Source organism: Fistularia commersonii, chromosome 17 (genome assembly GCF_037954325.1).
Source record: "Fistularia commersonii isolate RoL2024-O1a breed Wild chromosome 17, RoL_Fcom_v1.0, whole genome shotgun sequence".
Taxonomy (NCBI): Eukaryota; Metazoa; Chordata; class Actinopteri; order Syngnathiformes; family Fistulariidae; genus Fistularia; species Fistularia commersonii.
Genome location: NC_141300.1, coordinates 3,378,857 through 3,403,408, shown reverse-complemented (window position 1 = coordinate 3,403,408; position 24,552 = coordinate 3,378,857). Strand labels below are relative to the sequence as shown.

Genomic DNA, 24,552 nt, shown 5'->3' with positions numbered 1-24,552 from the left:
GAAAATGGAATGGTGCAGTCTAGTAGAACAGGACTTATTAAAGAGGGAACTTGATAAACCCATCTAAAAATGGAATGGAAGGACTTTGAACAAATCATTCAAACTAGAGGTGATATTCTCGATAGACAAAGAAGCCTTAATGAAAAATAATTGGGTGCCAGGAATGTCTTTGCTATAAACAGTTCAATATCCTTACAGCGATTCTCTGTAGCTTATAGTCAGCTTATGTTGTACTAGACACATTTTATTTTACAGAAAAAGATTTGCATGAATGAAAGAATAATTCAGTCTTGGCTATCTCAGTACAGTAACCTTTTCCGTGTTGATCAAAACATTTTCAGTGTTTTTCAGTCAGGTATTTTTGTATAATTCAATAGCTGTTCAATTGTTACAATCACACTCAGCAGTTATACCTGTATATTCGGTAATTGTAACTAGATGAACCAACAAACGCAAACAATTACTGAGAAAACACAACCTCATTGGCAGAGGTAAGTCAACTATTTGAGCTGAAACTTCTGTAAGATTAAAAAAAAATTTTTTTTTTTAAACAAATCTTAATTCAAAGCACCATTGCCTTCTTTTGGGAAAAACTTTTTTTGAGCTGCCCTGATATATCTCAGGTTAAATTTCAGATGCATTTTCCTCATTGCTCACTTTTGTGGCTTTGAAATTAATATTCCTTTCAAATTATATGCACGTAGAATCTTTGAGTCCACTTGCGGATTTCAGTTTTCTTTCCAGATATGTATGGTTACTTTACCTTGAAGTCTGCTGGGCATCTAGGTTGAACATATTTCAGCCTTGATCTGACCATTCTTCAAAAACTCTTCTGATCTTAGTTGAATAATGTCAGTTTCATCATCCAGAGGCATCATTACACCGAGGCATGTATGGCAAGGGTCTGCTGAACAAGCACTCCATCCGTGCTGGACCAATTTATGCAACAGTCAGTATCAGTAGTTATAGATTCATAATAGATGCTGCTATTTTTCTTCTCCTTACTTGATGTTGATTTGAGTTTGGTGTGAGAGAAAATACACAAAGATCGATAGAAGGTATAATTGACATGCAATTATAAAAATGAATGGGCTGTCTTTGACATGATTGCGTAACATGGAAGTCACTTGAGAGAATGCAGAGACAATTTCTATTACAAAGTATTCTGCTTAATGTTTAAATGAGAAACTAAACTTTTTAGGAGATAAAGTTGTCCTTTCTGAATTGTATATTTAGGACCACACAAAAAAAAAGAGGTAATGTTTGCAGAAGCCAGCGTAGGGCTGGTAATTTAGTTTTTGGTTCTGCTTTTTATTCATTTGTATTTTTACAATCAGTATAAATTTTATTTTTGATTGCTTACATGACATTCACCACTAAGGTATTTTGTTCGCGTTCGCCAAATGTTGGGGCTCGTCACCAACTTGTCTTGTTGACCAAATTTTTGAGCAGTGTGAATGTAATTGTTACATGTGCCCTTAATATTTGAAATGCACAATTTCACAATGATAACTTCTTATGAACATTTTTTATTCTGCCTCTGGTAAAAAAAAACCTTTTTTAATAATTTTAACTGATAAATAGTTAAAATTTATGCACTACATAGTCACTTAATAGTGGATTTTTAAAAAAAATAATTCACCCTGCCTTTATTAATGTAAAATAGAAGTTACAAAAAGCATTTCAAATTTGTTAACACCTGTATTTTCTTTTAATGATTTTTCTGCCTGTTGCTTTACTTCACCCAGTGCTATGACAACTGCATCTGCTCGCTGAGCTGTGATACGTTGTTACCCACTCCATCTATCTCCATTGTTCCCAACAGTTACAACTGTCCCCTTTTTTCTGCATGAACAGGTTGAGTTTAAAAGACTGTTCTTTATTGCAGTAAATTTTCACTTGTGATTTGGAGACGGCTAAGTTTTACTTTCTGCTTTGTTGCATTGTAGGATTCAGTTTTGTTGTGGCTGTTAGCTTAAATCTTTGGCTTACTAACAAGTATTTTCTATTTTGCTAATAAGTACATATATTTGGGATAATCACTGTTAAATGTATGCCTTGTTACTGTTTACTGTCCTAGGTTGAGCCAAGGACTAGCTGGAAAGGGAAATACATGAGGAGGGCAAAGAAGACTGAGTGGTTAGAGGAGTACAACTGGGGTGTTATCTAGGGAATAATAGAATGCATCGGAGGCCCTCATGGACACCCGTACAGAAGACAGGGGGAGGAAAATGGAGTAGAGGGGAGTAAAAAGCGGTTAAGTCAAAAGCAGAGGGAAACAGTGGGATAATCGAGTGAGAGGTAAATACCTTAATGGGACATTGCAGATTTAGGCTGACTGAAGAGAAGCGCTGGTGACACACCTTTTGACAAATTCTTTGAAATCATCTCCGATCTTTGGTCTTTTGTGAATAGCCTAATTTTGCACAGCAGTAGCTTAGTAATAAATCTGACTGCTTAGCTTTATGATTCAAACTAAATGTCAGATATTCATATCTTTATGTCCCAGTGAACAATACTGCTAAGCAGCTGAGGCACTGCTCTGCTTACTCTGTTGAGACACAAGTATAAAACACAGACAAAATTTTTGTGTATTGTTGATGCTTCTTTAGTGTTTCATACTAGTAGTATACTTTGTTTCTGTATTTGTTGCCCAACATACACGAAAATGTTTCATCAGACAGAGGTGTTTACCTACAGCACTTTCTCCTACTGTGTCACTCTTTTGGACTTAGCCCACCCTATAGAAAAGTTGACCTGAGTTCATTTTCCTGTAAAGCTGATAATTGTGGAAGAGCTTTAATGAATATGCTAGCTAGCGAGTATTGGCTTACTTGGAACTCATAACCAAATACTATCCCTAATGGAAACACAAAAAGTCAAGTCATACTGGAACATAGTAGTGGAAAACTTAGGGGTTCAGTGTTGTTCAGCAGCACTTGACAGATAATGAATGAGGAGCGGTGGAATCAAATCAGGAACTTCTATTCCTAAGCTGAATACTCTTACCACTGCTTTTTGTACCTGAGCCATGCATGTAGCTTGCCAGTTAGTTACCACAGCTTCATAAAGCTAGAGTGAAATGCAGTTCCTGTCAGAACATGGCTCCTGGCTGAACTTGAAACTCCGTTTTAGCCTTACAGCCACTAGTAAAGACACCTCGGAAGTTATCCATCCTGCTGTCACAAAATATCTTATGCTGATATCCCTATCAATTTGGGAGCTTATGAGTGACAAATCACTGCCACAATTCCTTGTTCTCCCATAGCATTATATGTCAAAGGAATGAGTTCTTCTGCATCATTAATAAGTTACCATTGCACATACTTTGTTCCTTGTGATGTTAGAATGCCTTAAGCAGTGGCTATATTTGCTTGCTTTGCCTATGTCTTAATACATTTTCATTCATTCATTCATTCATTCATTCATTCCGTGTTTCTAGGAGTTGGAAATAGCCCTAGCAGTACAGAACTTGGATTTCCTAGGGGACCTCATTGCTTGTCTGTTGCAGGGATGCTACCAGCGCACTGACATTACGTAAGTATAAAATAATTTTCATTAAGGAGTGCAGGACAAACAAGGGATACTTCAAATTTGGTTCCTCACATGTCAAAGATACAATAAATCTTTGTTTGATCATCATATACAAAATAGTTTCTGTGAAAGTCTGCAATTACATTTATAACCAATTCACTCTGAGGCTGTTCAATTCAAGTATATTTTTTCATGAAACACATGGCAATAATGCATCATGGAACCTTAGTTCCTTTTTCATATTGTTTGAACAGAAATCCTCTAGCTTCAACATCAAAACATTGAATTTCATAAGAAACAATACTTTCCTCTCGAAAGGACTGTTATTGGCTTTGGAAACATAAATGCAATGGAGTTTTGGCAGCAAATTTACAGGCCTGCTACCTTTTTTGCCTAAAACAAAATGGTTTAATTCAGCTGAAAAAGGTAAGGTAAAGATTTTTAGATAGCAACTTTAACATTGTGGCAGATTTGGCCTAATAAATGATTTTTTAAGGTGAATGTGTCAATTATGCGTTCTTTCAAATAGCTGAAAGAATACATAAGAAATTCATTATATACATTACCACTGCATGTTTTTTGACTTTTTTGCTTTGTTAGTATTAAGCACAATAAAGTATTCTTCACACCTTCTATTCTATTCCTCTAAAATGTCTTTGTTTTCTTTAATGTGTATTACCCCATGCAAATGTTAATCTTGATGTTATTTATTTGTCCTAACATACAACATTCCTATCCTATATTGGGTCTGCCATGCATTTCAAAGGAGAGTGGATACATATGAGTCACATCTGACTGCTGTTCGTGCTTGAATACAGATAGAAAACTGCACTAACAAGGGCTTTAACCTTTGCCAAAAAATGTTCAGACAGTCAGTTGAGTGTAAGTGGTACAGTAGAAAACGTTGAATTTTTTTGATGTTTTTGTAACAAGAAGAGAAAGCAGTCCCTCCATCTTACTGAATCTATTCACACCACCATAACACTTCATAAGAGATGAGACAGAAAAACAAGATATCACAAGAATCTTGTCAATCAAACTCACAGGTGTGATTACGGGTCTCACACTCTTCTAGCCTTTTATCACTGAGTAGCATAGTGGTACCAGTACACAGATGGACAGAGAGACAGGAATGATCCAGTTCTTCCACCCAGGCAACTATTAACAGGAGGACAACCTGCTTTATTGGACTGGACAGGCACTGGCATCCTGGGGGTGGCTGCTCTGCACTGGCCTTTCACAGAGCTGCCCTTTTCATCCGCACGCGTTAAACGCTCTGCCGGAGCGGGCAAATGAGGGAGGGAGGATGCTGAAAAGAAAAAGGGACAGAAAGGAGGAGAGAGATGGGGTGGTGTGGTCGGGGGCTGCCTACAGCTGTGTGAAATGTGCATACTGCGCTTTCAAGATAAGCCATTTTTTCTGTCCCTTTCTCTATGGTGTTGCATAGCTGGTCACCCCTGCCCCAAGCTCTTGTTCTGTTCATCTGAGTTGGAACTGAAAGGTACAGATTAATTGGCTAGACCTGAACCGGAACCAACATTTATTTAGCCACTCCCACTCACAGCAAAGATACAAGTCCACTTCCATTGGTTAACTTTTTTTCTCAACTCTACTTCTACTGTCTCTCTAGCAAAGATAGCCATTTGAACTGTTTATTTCCAAAGTTATGTATGGTGTGTCAGTCAATATGGAAACATATGTTTTCTCCACAATTTGCACTTTTAAAAAAAGGTATTTGCTATTGAATTGGTCACATTCATTTACAGTTATAAAGCTTAATAGACTGAACATTTTTTAAGAAATATAATTGGCCTAAAATGAACATTTTTACAGGTATTGCAGATTCTGCGGGGCATCTGCATATACAAAGATACATACATTAAAAACAAGAATTCACAATTGTTCCCGATGGTCTGGTTAGTACCTTGAATGGCAGCTATGCTGCCATCTGTCTGTGGGTGTGTATGAAAGGGTGAATGATATCCCGTGAAAAGTGCTTTGGAAACAGGTATCCAAGTAGATACCATTTAGCATGTTAATAAGGTAGAAATATCAAAATGGAGAGGACTTTTTATTAAGTTATACTGAGTGTTGTTCACATTTAAGTCTTAAGGTAACCTATCAAGGTTATAAACCAAAAACACTCAAAGCAAAAGTATGATATTCCAGACATGTGACCACCCAACCCAGATTTGTTGGATCAATTATTCAGCCGTAGTGTTTGACCTTCACTGAAATCCAGTATAAATAAAAAGAATATTAAGGGTATGCAAAAAGAGTGACCCCAAACAAGAATAAGTGAAAACCGATAAGCTGTATTTGCAGAAAATGAACACCATAAAAACAAACAGAATTTGTCAGAGGATAGATCCTAATTTGCATAGTTAATCTGGGATGGAACCAATCAGATGTTGTTATTTTTACTGCAAAATATTGATCTGGTCAATTATTTTTACATTTATGTTTTACAGTATTGCACTAGGATCTCTTACATTGTATTTTTGTTTTCCTTTGCACCTCTAGCCCTCAGGCCTTCAGCAGTTACCTTGATGACATCATCAGTTATAGATGGGAGCTGGAAGAGGGGAAGCCAAACCCTCTTCGCGAGTGCTCCTTTGAGAATCTCCCACCTCGCACTCAGGTGGAACTACTCCACCGGCTATGCGATTACCGTCTGGATGCTGCTGATGTCTTTGATTTGCTCAAGGTACAACAGTCATTGGGTCCAGTTGCAGCAATCTGGAACTCTACAGCTACTTGCTGTTTTATACAACCTGAAGCACAGTGTGTTAGGACAACCTGTCAGTATGACCCAGTAAACTGCAAGCTTTTGTAAATATTAAATTTATATAAATTGTCTCTCTAATTATCAACTTTAATTTTCTTTTCTTGGAGTGCCTAAAATGTTACCAAGTGAGTGTGTTTCTTCAGATTTTCATAAAGTTTCATAGAATTCTTGATTGTATTGTAGTCTTGTATTGCTGGGCCTCAAACTATGAACTATAATCCATGAAGTTTTTTTTCCCATGTCTAACCATGATATATAGCCTTGGCTCTCTTGCCAAAGCATTGCAATATATTATCTCCAGTTAGAGGACTGGAATTAATTTACCTTATGGAAAAAAAAAATTCTGCTATTGAGTCTTTTTTTTTTTTTTATAACAAGAAGGTAATGATTGTGTATTTACCTTGACATCACTATATTTCTGCTTTGATAATATAGTTGTTTGGCTGCGTGAAAGTATAGTTAAACTGTAAATTATAAAAACCACGAGGAGATAATTTTGTTGTATTTTAGTCCTTAAGACTCCTGGATCTTTTCACTAAGGCTTAAGGACATGGTATTGCATCCTTCAGCTAAAAAAATCAGTTGAATGAAATAAAAGCAAAATTAATGTTCATATAGCTGGATGACAACATCCGCTAATGACTTTTGAAACACTGTTCAACACATAATTTAAGGCATGCTCCCCCATCCTCTCTCTGTCAGGGGTTGGATGCAGATAGTCTGAGAGTAGAACCACTTGGACAGGATGGAAATGGAGCCCTCTACTGGTATTTTTATGGCACTCGCATGTACAAAGAAGAGCCATTGAAGAGGAGATCAGAGGAAATCAGGTGCCATTGTGTAATCTTGTGCTATCTCATGAGCAAAGGATAAATCTGTCATATTCTGTATGCTCTCCTGCTTTACTTTGAAAAATGGCAACTATTTACAGTACTGCTAAATGCTAACTTGAGTGAACCTGCTTTGCTAGTCCCTTCTTGCCTCAGCCACAAGTTTAATTACTTTTTTCCCTTTGCAGTGAAACGTCGGTATCAACTGTGATAGACAAAAAGAAAAGGGGGAGACCACCAAAGAAGAGACATTTGGGCGACCCTCATCTAAGGTGAAAAAACATCTTTATCTGCCAATAGCTCATTGCCGAGATATGCTGACACTGCTGTGCATGTGTTGCACAGATGGTGAAGTTACATTGAAAGATAACATGCATTCAACTGCTGCAGCAGCAGTTGTCTGACATAGCCTAAGCTATAACTAAGGGTTCATATGGTCATACAAAACAATAACAAGTTATACATATGGTGCTGACCTGAACAAAGTTGAAAAAGAATGATGGTTTTAAAATCACTTGTTTGCTCCTTGTCAGTCATTGTGTTTATCATAGTTCTGTGTATGATTCAGTGTGTAATGATGGATTTTGTGACTGATTCATTATTTTCAATTAACGTACCAACCAGTTAAATCTTAAACCATAGAGATAATGAGAATATTTGCTAGAAGAAATCATGGATTCATCAAAGTGGTTATGAAGAAAATTGTGTTTGGTTACTTGTGACCTTTTTATCGTCCAGAAATGCTTTAATCTTCGGTTATTCTGCATGAATTAGATTTAATGCTGAAGTGGCATCTTAGCTCTATGGTGAGCAGAAGGTAGTGGAGTTACACAGTGTTGCAGAATATCTCTGTATTGTCCAAACACCCTAGAAACCCTAAGACAAAATCTGCATAGATATGCTATTTTATCAGTGGAGCTATTGCATCTTTAACTTTTTGTGCTTCCGATATTCTTTGCAGAATTGTTGTGGATCTGTTCATTTCATTATTTACGCTTTTGTCTGTTAGTGAGCCAGAACTTGAAGAAAGAACAGAAAATGGACAGAAGCATCCACCTCCTAATACAGGTGATTAGGTCTTAGTAATGCACAATAATGTTTTTTTTACATGAAGAGTAAAGTCTGTTGATTTATGTATTGTGAAAAAATGTTATCTCCATATCTTTCCTTGAAATTACTAAGAAAATGTCACATTTGCTTGTACCAGGCTGTAGGCGAGGCACTTGGTCCCTTGTGTGTGATACAGAGGAACAGTGGGTTGGTCTGGCAGAAAGCTTCAAGGACAAAACCTCCCCCCAGGACCGCCACCTCTACCGTGTCATCAGTGAAAATTTTCTGCCTGAGATCAGCAGCATGATTGAACACAAGGTCAGATAGTAGTGAGACCAATACCATTAGTTCCTATGACAGCAGTTCACAAGATCCTTCAGGTCGCTTAGGTCCATCATCAGTTGATCTCCTATCACAATGATAGTTTGGTCTCATTTTTAAAGCAATCAAATTTGATACTTTGTGATAATACCAGAAGGGTTCTTGCCAACATATCTGGTCACATTTAATCATAGTTTTACTATTTAAGCAATTCTGAGTATTTATTTACTTCGCCACCTAAATCATTCAGTGGTGTGACATGATTTGCCATATTATTCATATTCGCATGTAGATCACAACTTATACTCTCAAAGAAGTTGGATAGAAATTGAAAGGGGGCAAAAGAATTTCCCCAATGGAGATCACTAAAGTTTCTTATCTTAGCCTATCTAATATTTGCTTGCCTTTAAATGTGGCTTTAAATTGAATTGGGACTTTTCAAATGTTTTCAAATGAGCATGAAAAATTGAACTATGACTTGACAGAGTGACTGTATGGTTTGGGGAAAAAAAGTCCCATGGCTTAGTCAATGATGGTTCATCATTGTCCCTTTTGTTACTTGATGTGCAGTACCTTCGGAGCAAACAACCTTTACAAACATTACATTACAAACAACCTTTAGGACCTATCAATTGAAAAGCTTGGTTTTGGATAGCTTTGGATCAATGTACTGCATTTACCTTGAAATTTTTCCTATAGGCAATTAAGTAAAATGGAGTTCTTTGCATGATTGAGTGCTGGATTCAAATAAAGATTGTGAGGGTCTCTCTTTCTCCACCTGTCTCGAGACTGAAGGATCTCTTTCTGCCCCTGTGATAAATAATCCCTTCTGACTGTTGCTATAGAAACCTGCTCAGCCTTTCTGCATCATCATCAGCTGTGAGGTGACGAATCCCACCGGCAGTTGATAATGTTGTCAAAGAGGTCATTCAAATTCAACCATTAATGATTGAATATGGCCTTGTCCTTCATTGCTGAACTCTTAGCTATAGTTCATCCAAATTATTTACAGCATCCTAGACTCCTCCTTCTCTCTCTGCCGTATACTGTTAAAGTGTTATTCAATTCTCTGGCATTCAAGCAGGAAACCCAGTAATGCAGGGTTTCTCTTTTATGTGATTAGCCTAATTACTAAACAAAGTATACTCATCTTTAGTCTCTAATTATCTTTCAAAGTATCACCTTGGAATAGAAAGTGCCTCTGTCTCATATCTTGATAAATTTCTTCGATAAAACACCAATGAACTGAGATGGAGCAAGGCCATTTTTTTAATATCAAATTTAATGTCAAATTTCCTCCCCATAAATACTGTCTGCTGTGTTACACAACAGACAGTACAGTCTTTTCCACCTACAATGACTTTTTTCAATTTCTTGCTATATTTCACATCTATACAATTTCAGTGGTCTTTAAATTGTGATCACGGAGGCTAAAAAAAAATTCTAACCTGTAGTCCTCCCATAAAGTGTATGCAAGTTTGCAGGTATTTCTCTGTGCACCTACTTTGTGTGTTTGTGTGTGTGTGTTGTATATAACTATAACATATTAAATACAGCATATGTAGATTTGGACATCCCTCTACCCATGCTTCCAAGGCTACTGTCAATCGTCATAGGGTAGTGACAGCAGGACGGAGCTCACTTTGAGGCATGGTAGAGCCTCTTAAATGACAGCTCTGCTGTGCTGCAGTGTTCTCTCAACCCCTCTTAAGCGTACAGGGTGGGTGGTGGTGGTGTCAGGAATTTCGTGGGGGGGCGGGGTTGATGAACCTTCGTACTTTACCCCCAGGATAAACCATTTATCTACATTAAACATACTGTAAGTGAAGATCGTTGTTTCAGCCCTATAGTGCTGACTCGATCCATCTGTCTTTATTTTTATCTTCCTTTTTTCAACCTTTCAGCCAACCTCTCGCTTCCTCTTTTTGCTGTACATACACTAAATAAAATGAATAAAATGTCTGAAAACCCTAGATTTTTGTAAATAAGACATTGGACCTCTGTCTTATGTCCTGTATGATGACAGTGTTGTCCTCAAGGCAGAAGCCAGACCCTGATGTAGAAAAGCTTAGGATCTATTCAGAATTGTCCTTTGCCTGTTTTTTTATTTATCTGCTGGTGGCTTTTTTGGATTGAATGCATGAAAATCATTTAAACTGAAACGTTGACAGGAGACTTTATTTTTCATGACTGCTACAGAAGGGAAATGTAGTTTAAAAGAATGAATAATGTCAAACAAGATTGGAGAAGTCACTGAACTACATGGTATATAGGGTTTGACTTCTTGATTGGTGAAGCTTGGCTGTCACCCCCAGGGAGACGCAAGGGAATGTTGGCAACAGAGGAGTTTGCTTGGGGGAGGGGAGACAGCCAGTGACTTCTCTTAACTCCCTGCCTCTCCTTAGCTCCCTTATCTGATTGTTTCTTTGTCTTAACTATGAATACATTTATATTTCAGTCATTTATAGTGTAATACTTGCACACCATCAAATGTGCTAAACAAATTCAAATAATAGATGAAAATGGCAATATTTAAAAGTATACTGCCTCTGTGGTCCAAATTCACGTTTTGAAATCAACAGTAATAAAGTGCAATTAAGGTTTTTTTCAGTGTGCTGATGGGTCTTTTTTACTGATTATGTGTATTAGCATAGCTAACCTTATTATTATTTTTTTCTATCTTTGTAGGAACTGGAGCAGAAACAGAAACTTAAGGATCCAACCCCTTATTGTGGATCTCAACGGTTCTCAGAAAAACACCTGAGCCAAGTGGAGGAGGAGGTGTGTGTTTGTGTTTTTTTGCATTGGGCTTTGATTGTACTAATGTGTAATTTTTGTTGTCTTGCAATTGTGTTAATTATAATATACAATAGCATACACACAACAGGCACCTCCGTCATTGAGTCTTGTCACACTTATTGAACCGTCTATTTATCTTAAGGACAATATGAAGGCCATAGCAGAAAGGGAGCGGAGAAAAGATGACGAACTGGAAAGGCAGGTCTTGCTGGCTGAGCAGCGACAAGAAGAGGAAAGGGTTCTGCAAGAAGAACGACAGAGACAGAGGATGGAGAAAATTAAAGCCGTGGAGGGTAAGATTTAATGAATATGAAGAAAGGAGCCCTGGAAAACCAAGACCAGAACAAATGTTTCTCTCTGTTAAGGACTAATTATTGTTCCCCACATAAGCACACTTATATATCAAAACATAAAACGGGAATAGTTTGAAAAAACAAGATAAATTGCATCACCAGAAGTCAAACCCTGAGAAACTGTAATAATTTCACATCTTTCATCATTGACCTGTCAGCATCATTTAAGCTTTCATAATTTTTGTCAAACTCTGGGCTCATGAGGAGAAAACATGATTTTGACACCACACTGATTTTCATATCACTGTTGATGTAGTTCAGCTATTGACAGCTAGAGAAAAAAATCTGTGATGGCATTGCACTGCTTGAAGTCTTATAAGTGTATTGTACACAGGAACTTTAAGGGGAATATTCAATGCCTTTAATTTGACCACTTCTTTCGGTCTTCTTTCCCTCTGATGCCATCTGTCAAAAGTTAAAGGACTGCTGATTGTGCTTCAATGGCGGAACCTCATTAGTGTATCATAGATGAACAGCGAAAACTGACGCTTCTTTCTGCGAATTACAATTGTGGAATCTTCCCTCAAAACTTTTTTTATCCACACGGCAGGGGTCCTGGCAGGCCCTTTCATTCTGTCATTTTAAAAGATAAACCAGGGATATATAGTCACTCTTTACTGGTCTTCTCTTTTGAGCTAATGTGCCCAAGAAAATGTCTGATGTATTGGCCCCTTTTCATGTATTTGAGTTGCTGCTGTCTCTAAGGCCAAGCTGCAATTTGAACTTTAATTCTCAACTTGAGAAAGAAATGAAACTTATGCATGTCCATTATCCTGAGCCTGGTGTCTTATCTAATTTATCTGCTTTTAAATGCCTCTTGTTTTCATCTGTCGCACTCAGAGCGAGCCAAGAGGAGGAAGATGCGGGAGGAAAGGGCCTGGTTGCTTTCTCAAGGAAAAGAGCTTCCACCTGAACTTCTAAATCTTGAGCCTTCCTCTCCTGTCCACAGAAAGAGAAAGAATAAAGAATTGTAAATGGCTGTATATTTCCCACCAACTATGTTGAACTTTAACACAACTAAAATCACCCTTCACAAATTATTTGTAAATTGTCTTGTTTTCTTTTCAGCTATGAGATTGATGATGACTTCACAGCTTTATACAAAGGTATGCTTTGTGAATTGTTTCTAGATTAGTGTATCTCAACTAGCGTGTGCTCTTACATCCAGTCTCATGACCTCTTTTCCCAGTGCTTGAGGCCTTAAAAGTCCATAAAGATGCTTGGCCTTTCTTAGAGCCTGTGGACGACTCCTATGCCCCTAATTACCATGACGTCATCCAGGTACAACATGAATTGCTTCAAAGTAATTGTTGTAGTATTTTGCTTGTATGATGTGTCAGTTTTATATGTTTGCTTAAAATTACAAATGTACTGTTCAAAATGTTTAGTGATTTAATTCAATTTTCCCCTTAATTCCATTAGACTCCTATGGACCTGTCAACCATTGAAAAGAAGCTCAATGATGGAGACTATGTTACAAAGGAAGAGTTTATTTCTGACGTGAAACTCATGTTCGAAAACTGCGTGGAGTACAATGGAGAAGACAGTGGTAAAATAAAACATTTTAATGCACACACGAATCTAAAGCAGCCCCACACCATAAAGACATGCTTTGGCACCAGTAAGAAATAGGACCAGGGGATGAGGGTTTAATTTTAGAAACTGTATTTTCTGAGGACAGCATATCTACAATTTTGGGAGGGGTTGCAGTGGTGCTGGATGGGTTGTGGGCTGTTGTAAGAGCAAAAGGAAGGGGGCCTGGGTCGGGGCATGCTTGACAGTGATTAATGGGGAGTGATTGAGCTGTGCTCCACTGCTCAGGAGGATCTGGGCCCTGCAGTGCCAGAGAAAAATTCCAGCCCCTAAGCCCCCTGTCTGGGGCCATCCATTCAACTGAATACTTTCCCCAGGGACAGGGGGAGGAAAATTGTAACGGGCTCAGGGTGGAGTAATGAGAGCAAGAGGAGGGGGTAGGAGGGGCAAGGGTCAACCTACACCCTCTGACCTGAGCTGCTGGCCATCACAACAGTGGTGCAAATGTGTCATATTGGCTATATGGAATATATATTGATGTGTTTTATCTCAGTGTAACGGTTAAACTGAAAGATGGAATTAAGCAGTGGGGTCTTTCGTGTGTATTTGAAAAGTAAGGAGTGACTGAAGCATGCATATAAAAATGTTATCACTACTACCATAAATTGTTGCGTATGTAATTAGGCTCTCTTTGAGAGGAAAGTATGACAGATATGGATGTGTTAACTGAAAATGTTTTTGCATTATAGCTTATGTTTGATATCTACCCGTCCCTCCCGTCCTTAGAGTACACTGTCATGGCAGAATCTCTGGAGCGGTGCTTTCACCGCACCCTGTTGAAACACTTCCCATCCGAGGAAGGTGACACAGATGAGGAATTCCACATCAACAGAGAAGACAAGGAGCGGAAAGACAAAAAGCGCAATCGTGGCAGTAAACACATGGGACCTGAGAGTTTGTTAAAGGCTACTGAGCAAGTCCAACGTAAACGAAATGTCCAAGGGGGCAAAGGGAGCACAATCCCCAAAGAAGAGGACAGAAAGCCTACAAACCCAAATCCACCTTCTTACTGGGCCAATGGCCCCCTTCATCCACAAACCCCAGCACAAAGCCACCATCATATTCATGAGAGGCACATCAGGGGCATGTACCGTTCAGGGCAACAGGTATCCATAGGATGATTATATTATTTTATCATTGTATTCATAGCCTTTGTCATTTGTTGTTTTATTTTATTGCTGTATTTTCCGCACTATGAGGCGCATCTGACTGTAAGACACACCTTCAATGAATGGCCTATTTTAAAATTGTTTTCATATTTGAGGCGTACCGCATTATAAGGCGCATAGAATAGAAGCTACTGTAGCGGCTGGGGTTGCATTATGTATCCACTAGATGAGTTTGAACTCTACGTTGTAAACGTGTCTCTTGAAAGGTGCCATGTTGGGGTCTTTGTACACACACACGTGGCGTGGGACAGGAAATCCCCATTACCGTTTTTACCACTGCTACTTTTGCAAAGCCCTCTGACTTCGGTAGCCATAATTAACCAATTTCGATCCATATATAAGGCGCATCGGGTTGTAAGGCACACTGTCAGTTTTTGAGAAAATTAAAGGCTTTTAGGTGCCCCTTATAGTGCGTAAAATACAGTATATTTCTTTAATGTTTGTTTTTTTTTTTTATCTTACCAGCTCCATCACTCACTCAAACCTTCCGGCCCTCATGGTCCACATATGTATGCTCATAGAGTGGCTATGGATCCTCGCTTTGCATACCCAGGTCACATACCAAGACATGGAGACCCCAGACTTATCCGTTTATCTCACAACTTAAACATGAAGGTATGTAGCCCTTTTAACTTGCCTGTTGTATTAATGGGTCCAATTCCATTTTAAACTTAGTGAAGCAAAGGGTCTATGTTATCATTAGTGTTGATAGTTGAAAGTGAGTGTTTCAGAACTGATGCTTTGGAACTTTAGTATTTGATGATCTTAAAATGTCCACTATTGACAAACCCCATTTTTTCTCTGTCAGCATCACATGGTTGAAGGGCCTCACATGGGTCATAGGTATCCACTGGTTCCTGACGCCAGTCAACTGCAGCCTCCTCTCCAGCAGCAGCACCCCTATATAGGTCCAGCTCATGGCCCAGCTCTTGGCCCACGTCCTGTAGCACTTCAGTCCAGACCTCCTGAAGCCAGCATGTATCCTTCCCACCACCGTCCAGAAAGCTGCACCGCCATACATCACATAGGCAACAGATTCTCAGGGACAGAAGGACCACATCAGCACAGTTATTCAGGCATGAGACCACTTGGTGTGGGTATATCGAACCTATGGAGTGGCATTAATCAACAACCCCAGGAAAGACCAAGTGGAATGCGCTCATCAGATCCTAATGTAATTAATCAACGAAACTTTGCTTATGGTGGAATACCTCCTCCGGTGGGAAATAAACCATGGCCAGAAGCTGCTGGATATCCCCATCATCCTGCCAATACCCAGTACCAAATGTCTGCAGTGGCCAGTTCCCCTGGCCCCATTTTGGCACGTCCCCCTGCATCCCACTTAGACTCCTCTGGTAGAACATGCTTGCCTTCTATGCTGGAAAGCCCAGAAATGTTGGCGTTGCAGCAGCTGTCTGCCTCATCTGGACCCCCCGCCACCTCCCCTCATCAGCGCATGGGCAACTTTCAGCAGCCTGGGCCTCAATCGGGAATTGGAAACCTCCCAGCTCACCCCACACAACAAATTCCCTCTGCCCCCGATGTTCAGCTGCTGCCTCCTGCTAAAGACCATGGGCCAGACAGCAAGTCTTTCAAGCAGACCGAGATACATCCCAAAGGTAGACATGACCATTCTCTTAAGTTTTTAGCATACTGTCTCTCTCCTATTCTTTGTCTTGAGTTGAGTTTTATTAACTATATATGAATGTAGTAATTTTTTTTTTTTTTCCATCTGTAGACAAATTACAAATGTTATTGATTTTATCCTTTGTTTGTTTAAACGTTATGGATTGATCCTCCATGTTAACCACTTGTCTGTTCTTACTGGCCTCTTTTTCATCATCATGCATGTGGATACGGGCAACATCAGAGGACAAACTGGCTGCCACACTATTTTCTAATGATGCTTCAACGCATAAAAGCCCTATTTCAACTGTCCAAGAGCACCAATCCATTCCAACTCCTTCACGACCCCAAAGTGGGTTAGTAGAGAAAACACAAGGGGCCTCAGCACCTAAATTAGCAAGGCCACAGGAGACTTTATCTGAACCAGAGCCCTTACAGATTTCAACAGAGTGCCAACAGAAAGAGGTAGATGACCAACAACATACTGCCAGCCACTGCCCCTCTCAAAGCAGTGGAACAACTACTTGTATATCTCATTATACCACAAGTAACTGCTTCACTGCGTCCACTGAACAAAGGTTGGGAAGCAGAAGACACACTGTTGAAGGTGAACACCAGCAAAGTTTCCAAAAACAGCAGCAAAAGACACCTCAAGAAACTCAGCGTTGTCTACAACGTGACCTCCCTAGCCCAACTCAGCAGAAGCCTCAGAACACACAGCAGCAGTCTACTCAACATATACTTCCTAATGTTCCACCAAACAACTCACCACAGAGTCCTGCAAAAAACAGCTCCATGCATGGGATGCCAAAGAGCACCATACAAGGAGTGCCAGCCCCTCTCTCATCTTTGCTAAACAGCAACACTATCACTTCATTGCCCTCCAAGCCTAGCCCTGCAGACCATGTGGATCCATGGCCCGCTAATAGGACAGAGAAAGAAGACACTACCTATAAGAATAATTCTGTGAACTGCGGACCTCCAAAGGAAAAATACAAACAAGAGGCTTTTCATCCCACCCGCCATCAGATCCAACTGGTTGGTAATAATGGTGAAATCTATGCTCAAAGAGGACCAACGCCTGCTCAGAATCCAGAAATGCCATCTCATTCCCAAAGCCCAATAAACGGAGCAATGGCTCCATATGGCATAGAGAACCCTCTACATCCACAATACAGCCAGGGTAACATGACCAGGTCAATGGCTCATACCAGCCACCCCCCTTATCAAAACCAAGTCATCAATTCTGTCCACAATTCTTCGGAGCCGATAAATTACCAACAGCAACGGGGAGCAGCCTATTCTTATCATGTACCTGTTCAGCAGCACCCTCAAGCTCTTGCCAATATGTACACTCCTTCTTCCCAGTTCCAGCCGCGACACTATTACTCTCAACATCAGGCCCATAACCACGCCAATGCTGAAGGGGCATATCCTCCAGATGATTGGCATTCCTCCAGTTATCAGCCAAGGCAGCCCATGACACCTACTGCCTACCTACCTGGAGCCAGCTCCAAAGGAAACAATCATCCAAATGACAGTAGTGTGTCACCCACAGGCTCTGAGGGATCCAGTAGTGTGAATTTGTTGTCACCTGGTCCTGTGTCTAAAACAGGGCTTCACGCTGGATGTCCAGAAGAAAAAAAAGGTGAAGATAAGGACCAAGCCAGCAGGGGCAGCTCCAAAAAACATAATGAGTGGAGCCAAGAGAGACCGGAGAGCCCCAAACAAATCCTGGACCTAGATAGCCATAATGCTGTAGCCCGTTGCCATCGCACCCAGCCACCTCAACAACCTCTGCCTGCTTCTGCTGCAAATATGCCGCCTGGCTTCATGTTTGATCCTCCTGTACATTCTGGAATAGAGCAAGGCAGCTTTGCTCCATCTCACATGATGTCACAAATGCGTCTGGTTGGTAATGGAGCCCTATATCCTGGCCAGCTATACCAAGATCCAGGACATTATGCTTCCCAAAGACCGCACTCACACCTGATGGATGCTCTTCAGCAGCCCCAGCAGCTGCCCTATTCCCCAAATCAGTTGCGTATGGCCATGCACCAATACCCTCGGTCTGGTGGGCACTACCAAGGGATGATGATTCAGCAGAGAGGTCTGGCATCTGAACACCTCCGACAACCAGGGTAAGGTTCATCCATTCTTTTGCTAATTGTTTTCTGGGACAGCACTGTTGGTGGAGAGGGTGTGCTTCCAGTTAAAGGATTGTCAGTTTTGCCTATCTGCATGTCAACGTGTCCTTAGGCAAGATAGCCAAGTTGCTCCCTATGGCTTGGTTTAGTGCCTTATATGGCTGTGTGTGTGTGTGTGTGTGCGTGCGTGTGCGTGCGCAAATGGGTGAATGATCTCATGTCAAAACACTAGAAACTTAAAGTGTTATTATTTATTTTTTGTCTCGTCTCTGAGCCAACATAAATACATTGTGAAAGTAAAATACATTCTGGTCCAAATGATTATTGTAAAACAAGGATCTTAGAACAGTCAGAATGACAGAATGGGTTAAGATTGATTGTTGTGGGAATGACTGCATATACTGGCTCTAATTATACCACCAATCCATGATATATATTATCTTTTTTTCTTATTCCAAAGGTAATGTGGGCAGTTGGCATTTGATTCACAAAAAGTGTCATTTTTGAGGGAAAGGGTTCATTTGGTTATTAAAAGACATTGATTAACTTATTCCTACTTTGAAGTCATGGGGGGTGGGCAAAGAAGCCCCTAAAATAGAAAAACTTCAAATACATGAGGATTTATACTGTTGTTTACCCATATGAATTGGTACACTTTGTCTTATGTACTGACCAATTACTTTATCTATACAAACAGAATTACATTTGGTAATAAAGGTAATTCTTCTCTGTAACAGTAGCTGATTATCAATGTTTTCATCACTTTTTGTTGTTTCATAGGCAACAGATCATGGCTCCACCAGGTGGCCAAAGCAGTAAACAGGGAGTATGAGCCACATCACATCATCAGAATGGGTAAACAGATCTGTTGACTCACTTCAATATTATGTAAGGGTTTTTTTGTTTGTTTTTAGGGTGGAATTCTATTATAAAGACTCTCAAAAATAATATATCCATACTGCTGCAATTCTTTTTGACCTTTCTTACATGCTATGGAAAATGAAGTGCAATTACATGTAATAAATAAATAAAACAGTTTGTATTCTTATGAAGGTATCAATGTCCCAATATAGAAATGACCATGCTAGAAATTATTGTATTTATAAAAAAAAATTGATATAAGAAAATTACAGATCTTAACATCTTCTGCATTTGAAGTACCAGACAGTTGCTGTTGATTCATATCTCAGGTTATTAGGGGACTTATAAACCTTTCAGGTAAACACAGTCTGTGTCACAGAGGGATTTCCAACTTGTTGATTTGTGCCACTTAAAACCAGTGGGTGGCAGGGGATTGCCATGTGCTTGGGTGGTAAGTGTTGGTTTATATCAAAACATTGATGGCTAAATGCTAACGGATCTATTTTGGACAAAAAAATAGGACATAAACTAAGATTTTATTACCAGAACTAAGGGGAACCCAGTATGAGAAACAGGTCGAAGAAGATGTGACTGACATGTAGAATTCTCTGGAGATGCTTGACATGTCATGCTGTTGGTTAAATAGACTGTATGCTGTTACTTCAGTGCACAAAAAATAAAATAAGAATCAGTGTCAAAATGAAACAAACAACTCATTGAAGCAAGGACTGAACCAAAGAAGAACTCTTCAAGCAACCCAGTGCCAAGACTGTCATTTAAGAATGAATGGCAGGGGATTGGCTTGTACCAAAAGATGTGTAAACTATGAACAAAATGGGAACAATCCCAAAAGCAATTTCGCTCTTTTTAAATCTAAAGTTAAAAGTACATTGCAGGGGGTAAACATTTCTAGACTGTCTCTGTCTAATATTAGGCCAGAGCCACCAGAAAGGCAATGGCTGTCTTGGCTCACTCCAGCCACCCGCTGTCCTCTGTATATAAGCTGCTGCCATTGGGTCATCGTTACATGGTTCCAAAATTTATGATAAATAAGTATCAACACTCATCTATAAATAAATCTATCAGCTTCCTGAATAGATCAATGTAGATCGGTCCCCCCTGAAATGCATGTAGCATGCACATTATCCCTCTGCTCATAGTACATGGTACGTGTTGCTGTGGTTGGTTGTTCTTGTCCATGTTGTTGTTTGTTTCCCTGCTGGCTCTAAAACAAATTGCCCCTCACGGGAACAATAAAGATCAACTTTCAGACTTAACAATGATAAAAAACATCCAGAAATCACAAATGATCAAACACTAAGATGACATCAGGAAATAAAATATGGGGGGTAGATTAAGTGGAATTAGATAGAAATAACCGATAAAAGATTTCATTTCAAATACTGAGGGGGAGAAAACATTTACCGCGTAATTTTGTTTTGTAATAGCACCAACTTCAAAGCATATAGTAGTTTTGCTCTGCCAAATAGCACGCTGGGTAAAAATTAGAAGCTGGTTAAGGGCAGTGGATATGAAGTTCAGGAACAGAAAAACACAAAAGGAGAAATGCAAACTGGAGATATACTTCATGAAATGAGCCAGAAAAGCTGTTTCTGGCATTTGTAAGTTTTTTTTTAATAAACAAGAACAAAAGGTTGTTGACCCATGTGTTGCTGTTTACACCATGTGCTAAAATCCAGTTTTATAATAAAATAAGCTTGAATTACTTAAAGGTCTTGTAATGAAAAATAACATAAACAGTTACTAATTGAAAAATATATTTTGATACCAGCAAAATCTGTTCAGCACATTTTTGCTCCCTTTATATTTTCTTCACTTTGACATGGCTGCAAAACCACATGTTATTGGCAGTATGAAGATCAAAACCATTGTCTCTTAGATCAGTTCCTTTTTATTATGTACAGCTGAAAGTACAAAAACTCCATGTCAAAGGTGTTTCTGAGCGCTATTTCAGTCCTACATGTGGTTTATTTCCACATCAGTAACTGACTGTTTTCTCTCTTTAGGTATATTATCAAACAGGAAGAAGCAGCGCTGCAGAATCCAGGATCAGATTCTTAATCTCTTCACACATGGCAAAAGTTTTGCCTCCGTTTTCTGCATCATTAAATCCAATCAAGTTGTTGGTAGTGCCAAGATGAAAAAGTACATGTTTGTAGCCTTGAAAAAGAACAATCACTATGTTTGCTCTCTACAGAGAGCAGTATTGTGAGTCAGTGTTTTTTGCTGACTTGCTCATCACAACCTCATCAGCATATTTCCTTCCCTTTTATGAGTGTGTGTTTGGACTTGGGTCCTTCTGCAGAAGGCTAGCTTTTTTTTATCACTTGGCCAGCATGCTCAACGCTGAGAACGTTTCTCTTGAGAACACTGTGTTGCCGTCTCTGCTTCAAACCTGTTTCTGGATAAATTGCCGGTGCCAGACACGTTTACTGTCTGTAATCATTAATGGAAGTGTAAATCTACTGACTGACTGTGAAAGACTGATGAAGAAAAAGGAAACTATTGTTTTTTTTTTGGTTCTTTCTTTCCCTGCCATATCTTTAATCTCAGGTATAAAAAAAAGAGGTACAGTGTGACTGTCATAGTCTATAGTCGACTCACACCCCTTGCTGTTGCCTTGGTTATCCTTGCGAATGTATGATTGTATGCTTAGTCAAATGAAGCACAGTACCTACTAAAGAAAAAAAGGTATGAAAATGGATGAAAGACCATCCTGGAAAAGGCCTCATTGTTCATTCTCACCCAAACATTAAAGCGTCTATGCCTGGACTAGACACACACAGTTTATGCATCTTTTGAAGCTGCCTTCATTGTAAAGAATGTCAAGCAAAGAAGGATGGGCAAGGATTGTGCTATTTAAATCTGACTGTACCTGACTCTGATGCACTATGGTTTGTTAGTATTCTAGACATCCTGGAATCAAGTGGCCTTGGGTAGTCTTATTTTATGTGTATGCTTGTTAACATATGTGTACAAATATATATAACTATATAGAGACAGATATTAGTTATTACAACCTTCAGTGTAGAACCTTACCTCTTATCCTAAATAAGGGAATTCTAAAATTCTCAGATGGTGTCATGTCCTGCTAGCAGATTTATGCACAGAACAAAAAACTTCTCTCTTTTTTTTTTTTAAATTACATACTCCCACAGTGAATTATGTAGCTGTAGGTCTTGGTGCCACCCTTTTCATAATTAACTTCTTTTACTCACTTCCTCTTTACTACATCTGTGTACTTCATGTTTCCTCAGGGTGTATCGTTTCAATATACGGGTATTTTTCTCAGAAGAAAGTGCAACATTTTTAAAAGCTGAATATGTTTCCATTACCCCATATGATTGTAAATTGTATTCATTTCAATTATTCTACATTCCTGTTACATGATGACATATAGTTTTTTAATTAATTACAGGTATCTTGTGACGTATGTCCTAAATAATGCCTAATTGTCTCACAACTTTGTGGAATTTTGGTAGCTTTTCTCCCATGTTTTTCTCATCAGTGTTGCACCTAAATCCCGATTCTACGTTGATGGCAGCAAATTTATCTACCTCAACTAGCCAAACATAGGCATTGAAGTCCCTCTCAATCTTCTCTTCTGTCAAACATGTTTGGGTCCATATTTAGTGAACAACTAACAAATGGAAGGCCTGAGAATTGCCAAAATGTTGGCTTAACTTCATACTGCAAATCCAATTGATGGCATTTTATACAATTCTAATTTGCCTTTTTTTGGTAATTTTGACATCAAAGATGTTTTAAAGGGATTCACGTATGCAAAACTGGCAATATTACATCATATATCTTTGAGACAGCAAGTTGGTGTCTTAATTGGACAATTTTCAATGCCTTCCTACTTAGACATTAAAAACTAGACAGTATTTCCAGTCTAGTGTCCATTCTCGGCAGCTTTGGCTTAACAAAACTTTTACATCCTTAGTAAAAGATCCCTAAGGAATGGCTAAGACAAATTTGGGAAAGAATGAAAATAGTAAATGCTGTGAGAGAACTGTCACTGATAAATTACTATTTTGTTAAAATAGGAAATTATCTAATTATCTAGTGGGCTCAATAGGGCTGTTTTGGGAAATAGTGACTTCACTTCTGCTGTCTCATCACTTAAGGACAGTGACATTTTTTAGGGTGTATGTGGTTGAACATTGTCATATGGTGTACAGCTGTATGCGTGTGAGTGTATCTGTGCTTCTGGTTTCGGTGAATTGACACCAGATCAATGTGTTCAGCTCACTTTTACTCAACTGTCTTCTCTCTGCACTAGTGAAAACCATATAGATTAAATGTGAATCATATTTATTTACTCCTCAGAATTTTTGTACATCTTTGGACTTGTTTTAATATAAACATGAACTTTATCTTTTACCTTCATGGTTTTTAATTGCTGTATGGAGTAGTCTTTTACCTCATTGGGACATTTGAAAGAAAAGACTTGTACATTTCTTTTTAAGTTTACATGTTATTACCTGACAGACATAGATTATTTGGGAAATGGACTGGATTATTTTCTAGAGCCTGTGCATTTCTTAGAAATAAAAAAATGCTAATCTTGAATCAAGGTTTATTTTATTGTTGTCACTTACACGCTTATATTCAAATCAATAACGAAGCATGCAAGTGGTCTTCATTGTAAATTTTTAAAATACACAAAACTGAAGAAATAGACCAAAAAGGAAAGGTTATTTTCACAGTGATGAGTCGCATATCTAATGCATATTCTTTTGTGAAAAGGTACGGGTGAAAATAAAACAAATGAAATGACAGCCATTCGAAAATATGTTTTTAAATATAAATTTGCTTCACCCCATCATGTTAAATAAGAATCTATCCTGTTGATGGACATTTCAGAGATTGTATACAGGCTTCGTCTCCCGTATTCAGTGACTACTGTTGTGTGAAGTCAGTGAAAAGGCAGTGTCATAGCTCGTGAGGCTTTTTTTCCATTGGCCTCTCAGCAGCAGAGAAGTCTATTTTGTTGAGGTGTTATGATCATAAAATTGTTACATTTAAACCTTAAACTTAAGTTGTTTTAAGGGACTGTCATTCTATCCTTATCTTCTGTATAGAAATGATTGAAAACCTCACTTTTGTGAGTTAATGTGTGTAGTTATATAGATTATAGGTGTATATGTATCTACAATTGAAAGTGTCCAAGATTAAACCAGTTAATCGTCCTTGTCAGGTTCACAAGCTATATGTCACACATGAGCATGAAAATAGGACACTTTTTAACACTTTGAAAGGTGCTCTATAAATATATTTATGATAACTATGATAGCTATTATTATTATTACTGCCAACAATGTGGACCAAGTCCTGATACTGGGCGTACAGGTACCACACGGCCTATATCAGGGGGACCCAACATTCCCAGAGCGTTACCCACAGGAGTCGGTCAAACGCCTTCTTGAAGTCTACCAAACACATTTAGACTGGTTG

At 38.9% G+C, this 24,552-nt stretch overlaps 1 protein-coding gene across 2 annotated transcripts in view; it reads left to right on the top strand.

Annotated features, from left to right (window-relative positions):
• cecr2 (CECR2 histone acetyl-lysine reader) overlaps window positions 1–24,195 on the top strand; it is a 35,926-nt gene extending 11,731 nt beyond the window's left edge. The window contains exons 2-19 of one of the 2 annotated variants that reach the window (XR_015107390.1): window positions 3,443–3,537; window positions 6,058–6,241; window positions 7,025–7,152; window positions 7,341–7,424; window positions 8,162–8,220; window positions 8,360–8,520; window positions 11,212–11,304; window positions 11,465–11,615; window positions 12,516–12,645; window positions 12,744–12,781; window positions 12,865–12,956; window positions 13,098–13,224; window positions 13,995–14,374; window positions 14,903–15,052; window positions 15,246–16,056; window positions 16,308–18,204; window positions 18,991–19,098; window positions 21,099–24,195. Coding sequence is in view for 1 of the 2 variants with exons in the window: in XM_086163524.1 (XP_086019650.1) it covers window positions 3,443–3,537; window positions 6,058–6,241; window positions 7,025–7,152; window positions 7,341–7,424; window positions 8,162–8,220; window positions 8,360–8,520; window positions 11,212–11,304; window positions 11,465–11,615; window positions 12,516–12,645; window positions 12,744–12,781; window positions 12,865–12,956; window positions 13,098–13,224; window positions 13,995–14,374; window positions 14,903–15,052; window positions 15,246–16,056; window positions 16,308–18,204; window positions 18,991–19,042 (4,632 nt within the window). In the remaining variant the exon portion in view is untranslated. The remainder of the gene's footprint in view (window positions 1–3,442; window positions 3,538–6,057; window positions 6,242–7,024; window positions 7,153–7,340; window positions 7,425–8,161; window positions 8,221–8,359; window positions 8,521–11,211; window positions 11,305–11,464; window positions 11,616–12,515; window positions 12,646–12,743; window positions 12,782–12,864; window positions 12,957–13,097; window positions 13,225–13,994; window positions 14,375–14,902; window positions 15,053–15,245; window positions 16,057–16,307; window positions 18,205–18,990; window positions 19,099–21,098) is intronic. The other variant, XM_086163524.1, reaches the window with a different exon arrangement.
• Window positions 24,196–24,552: the final 357 nt, after the last annotated feature.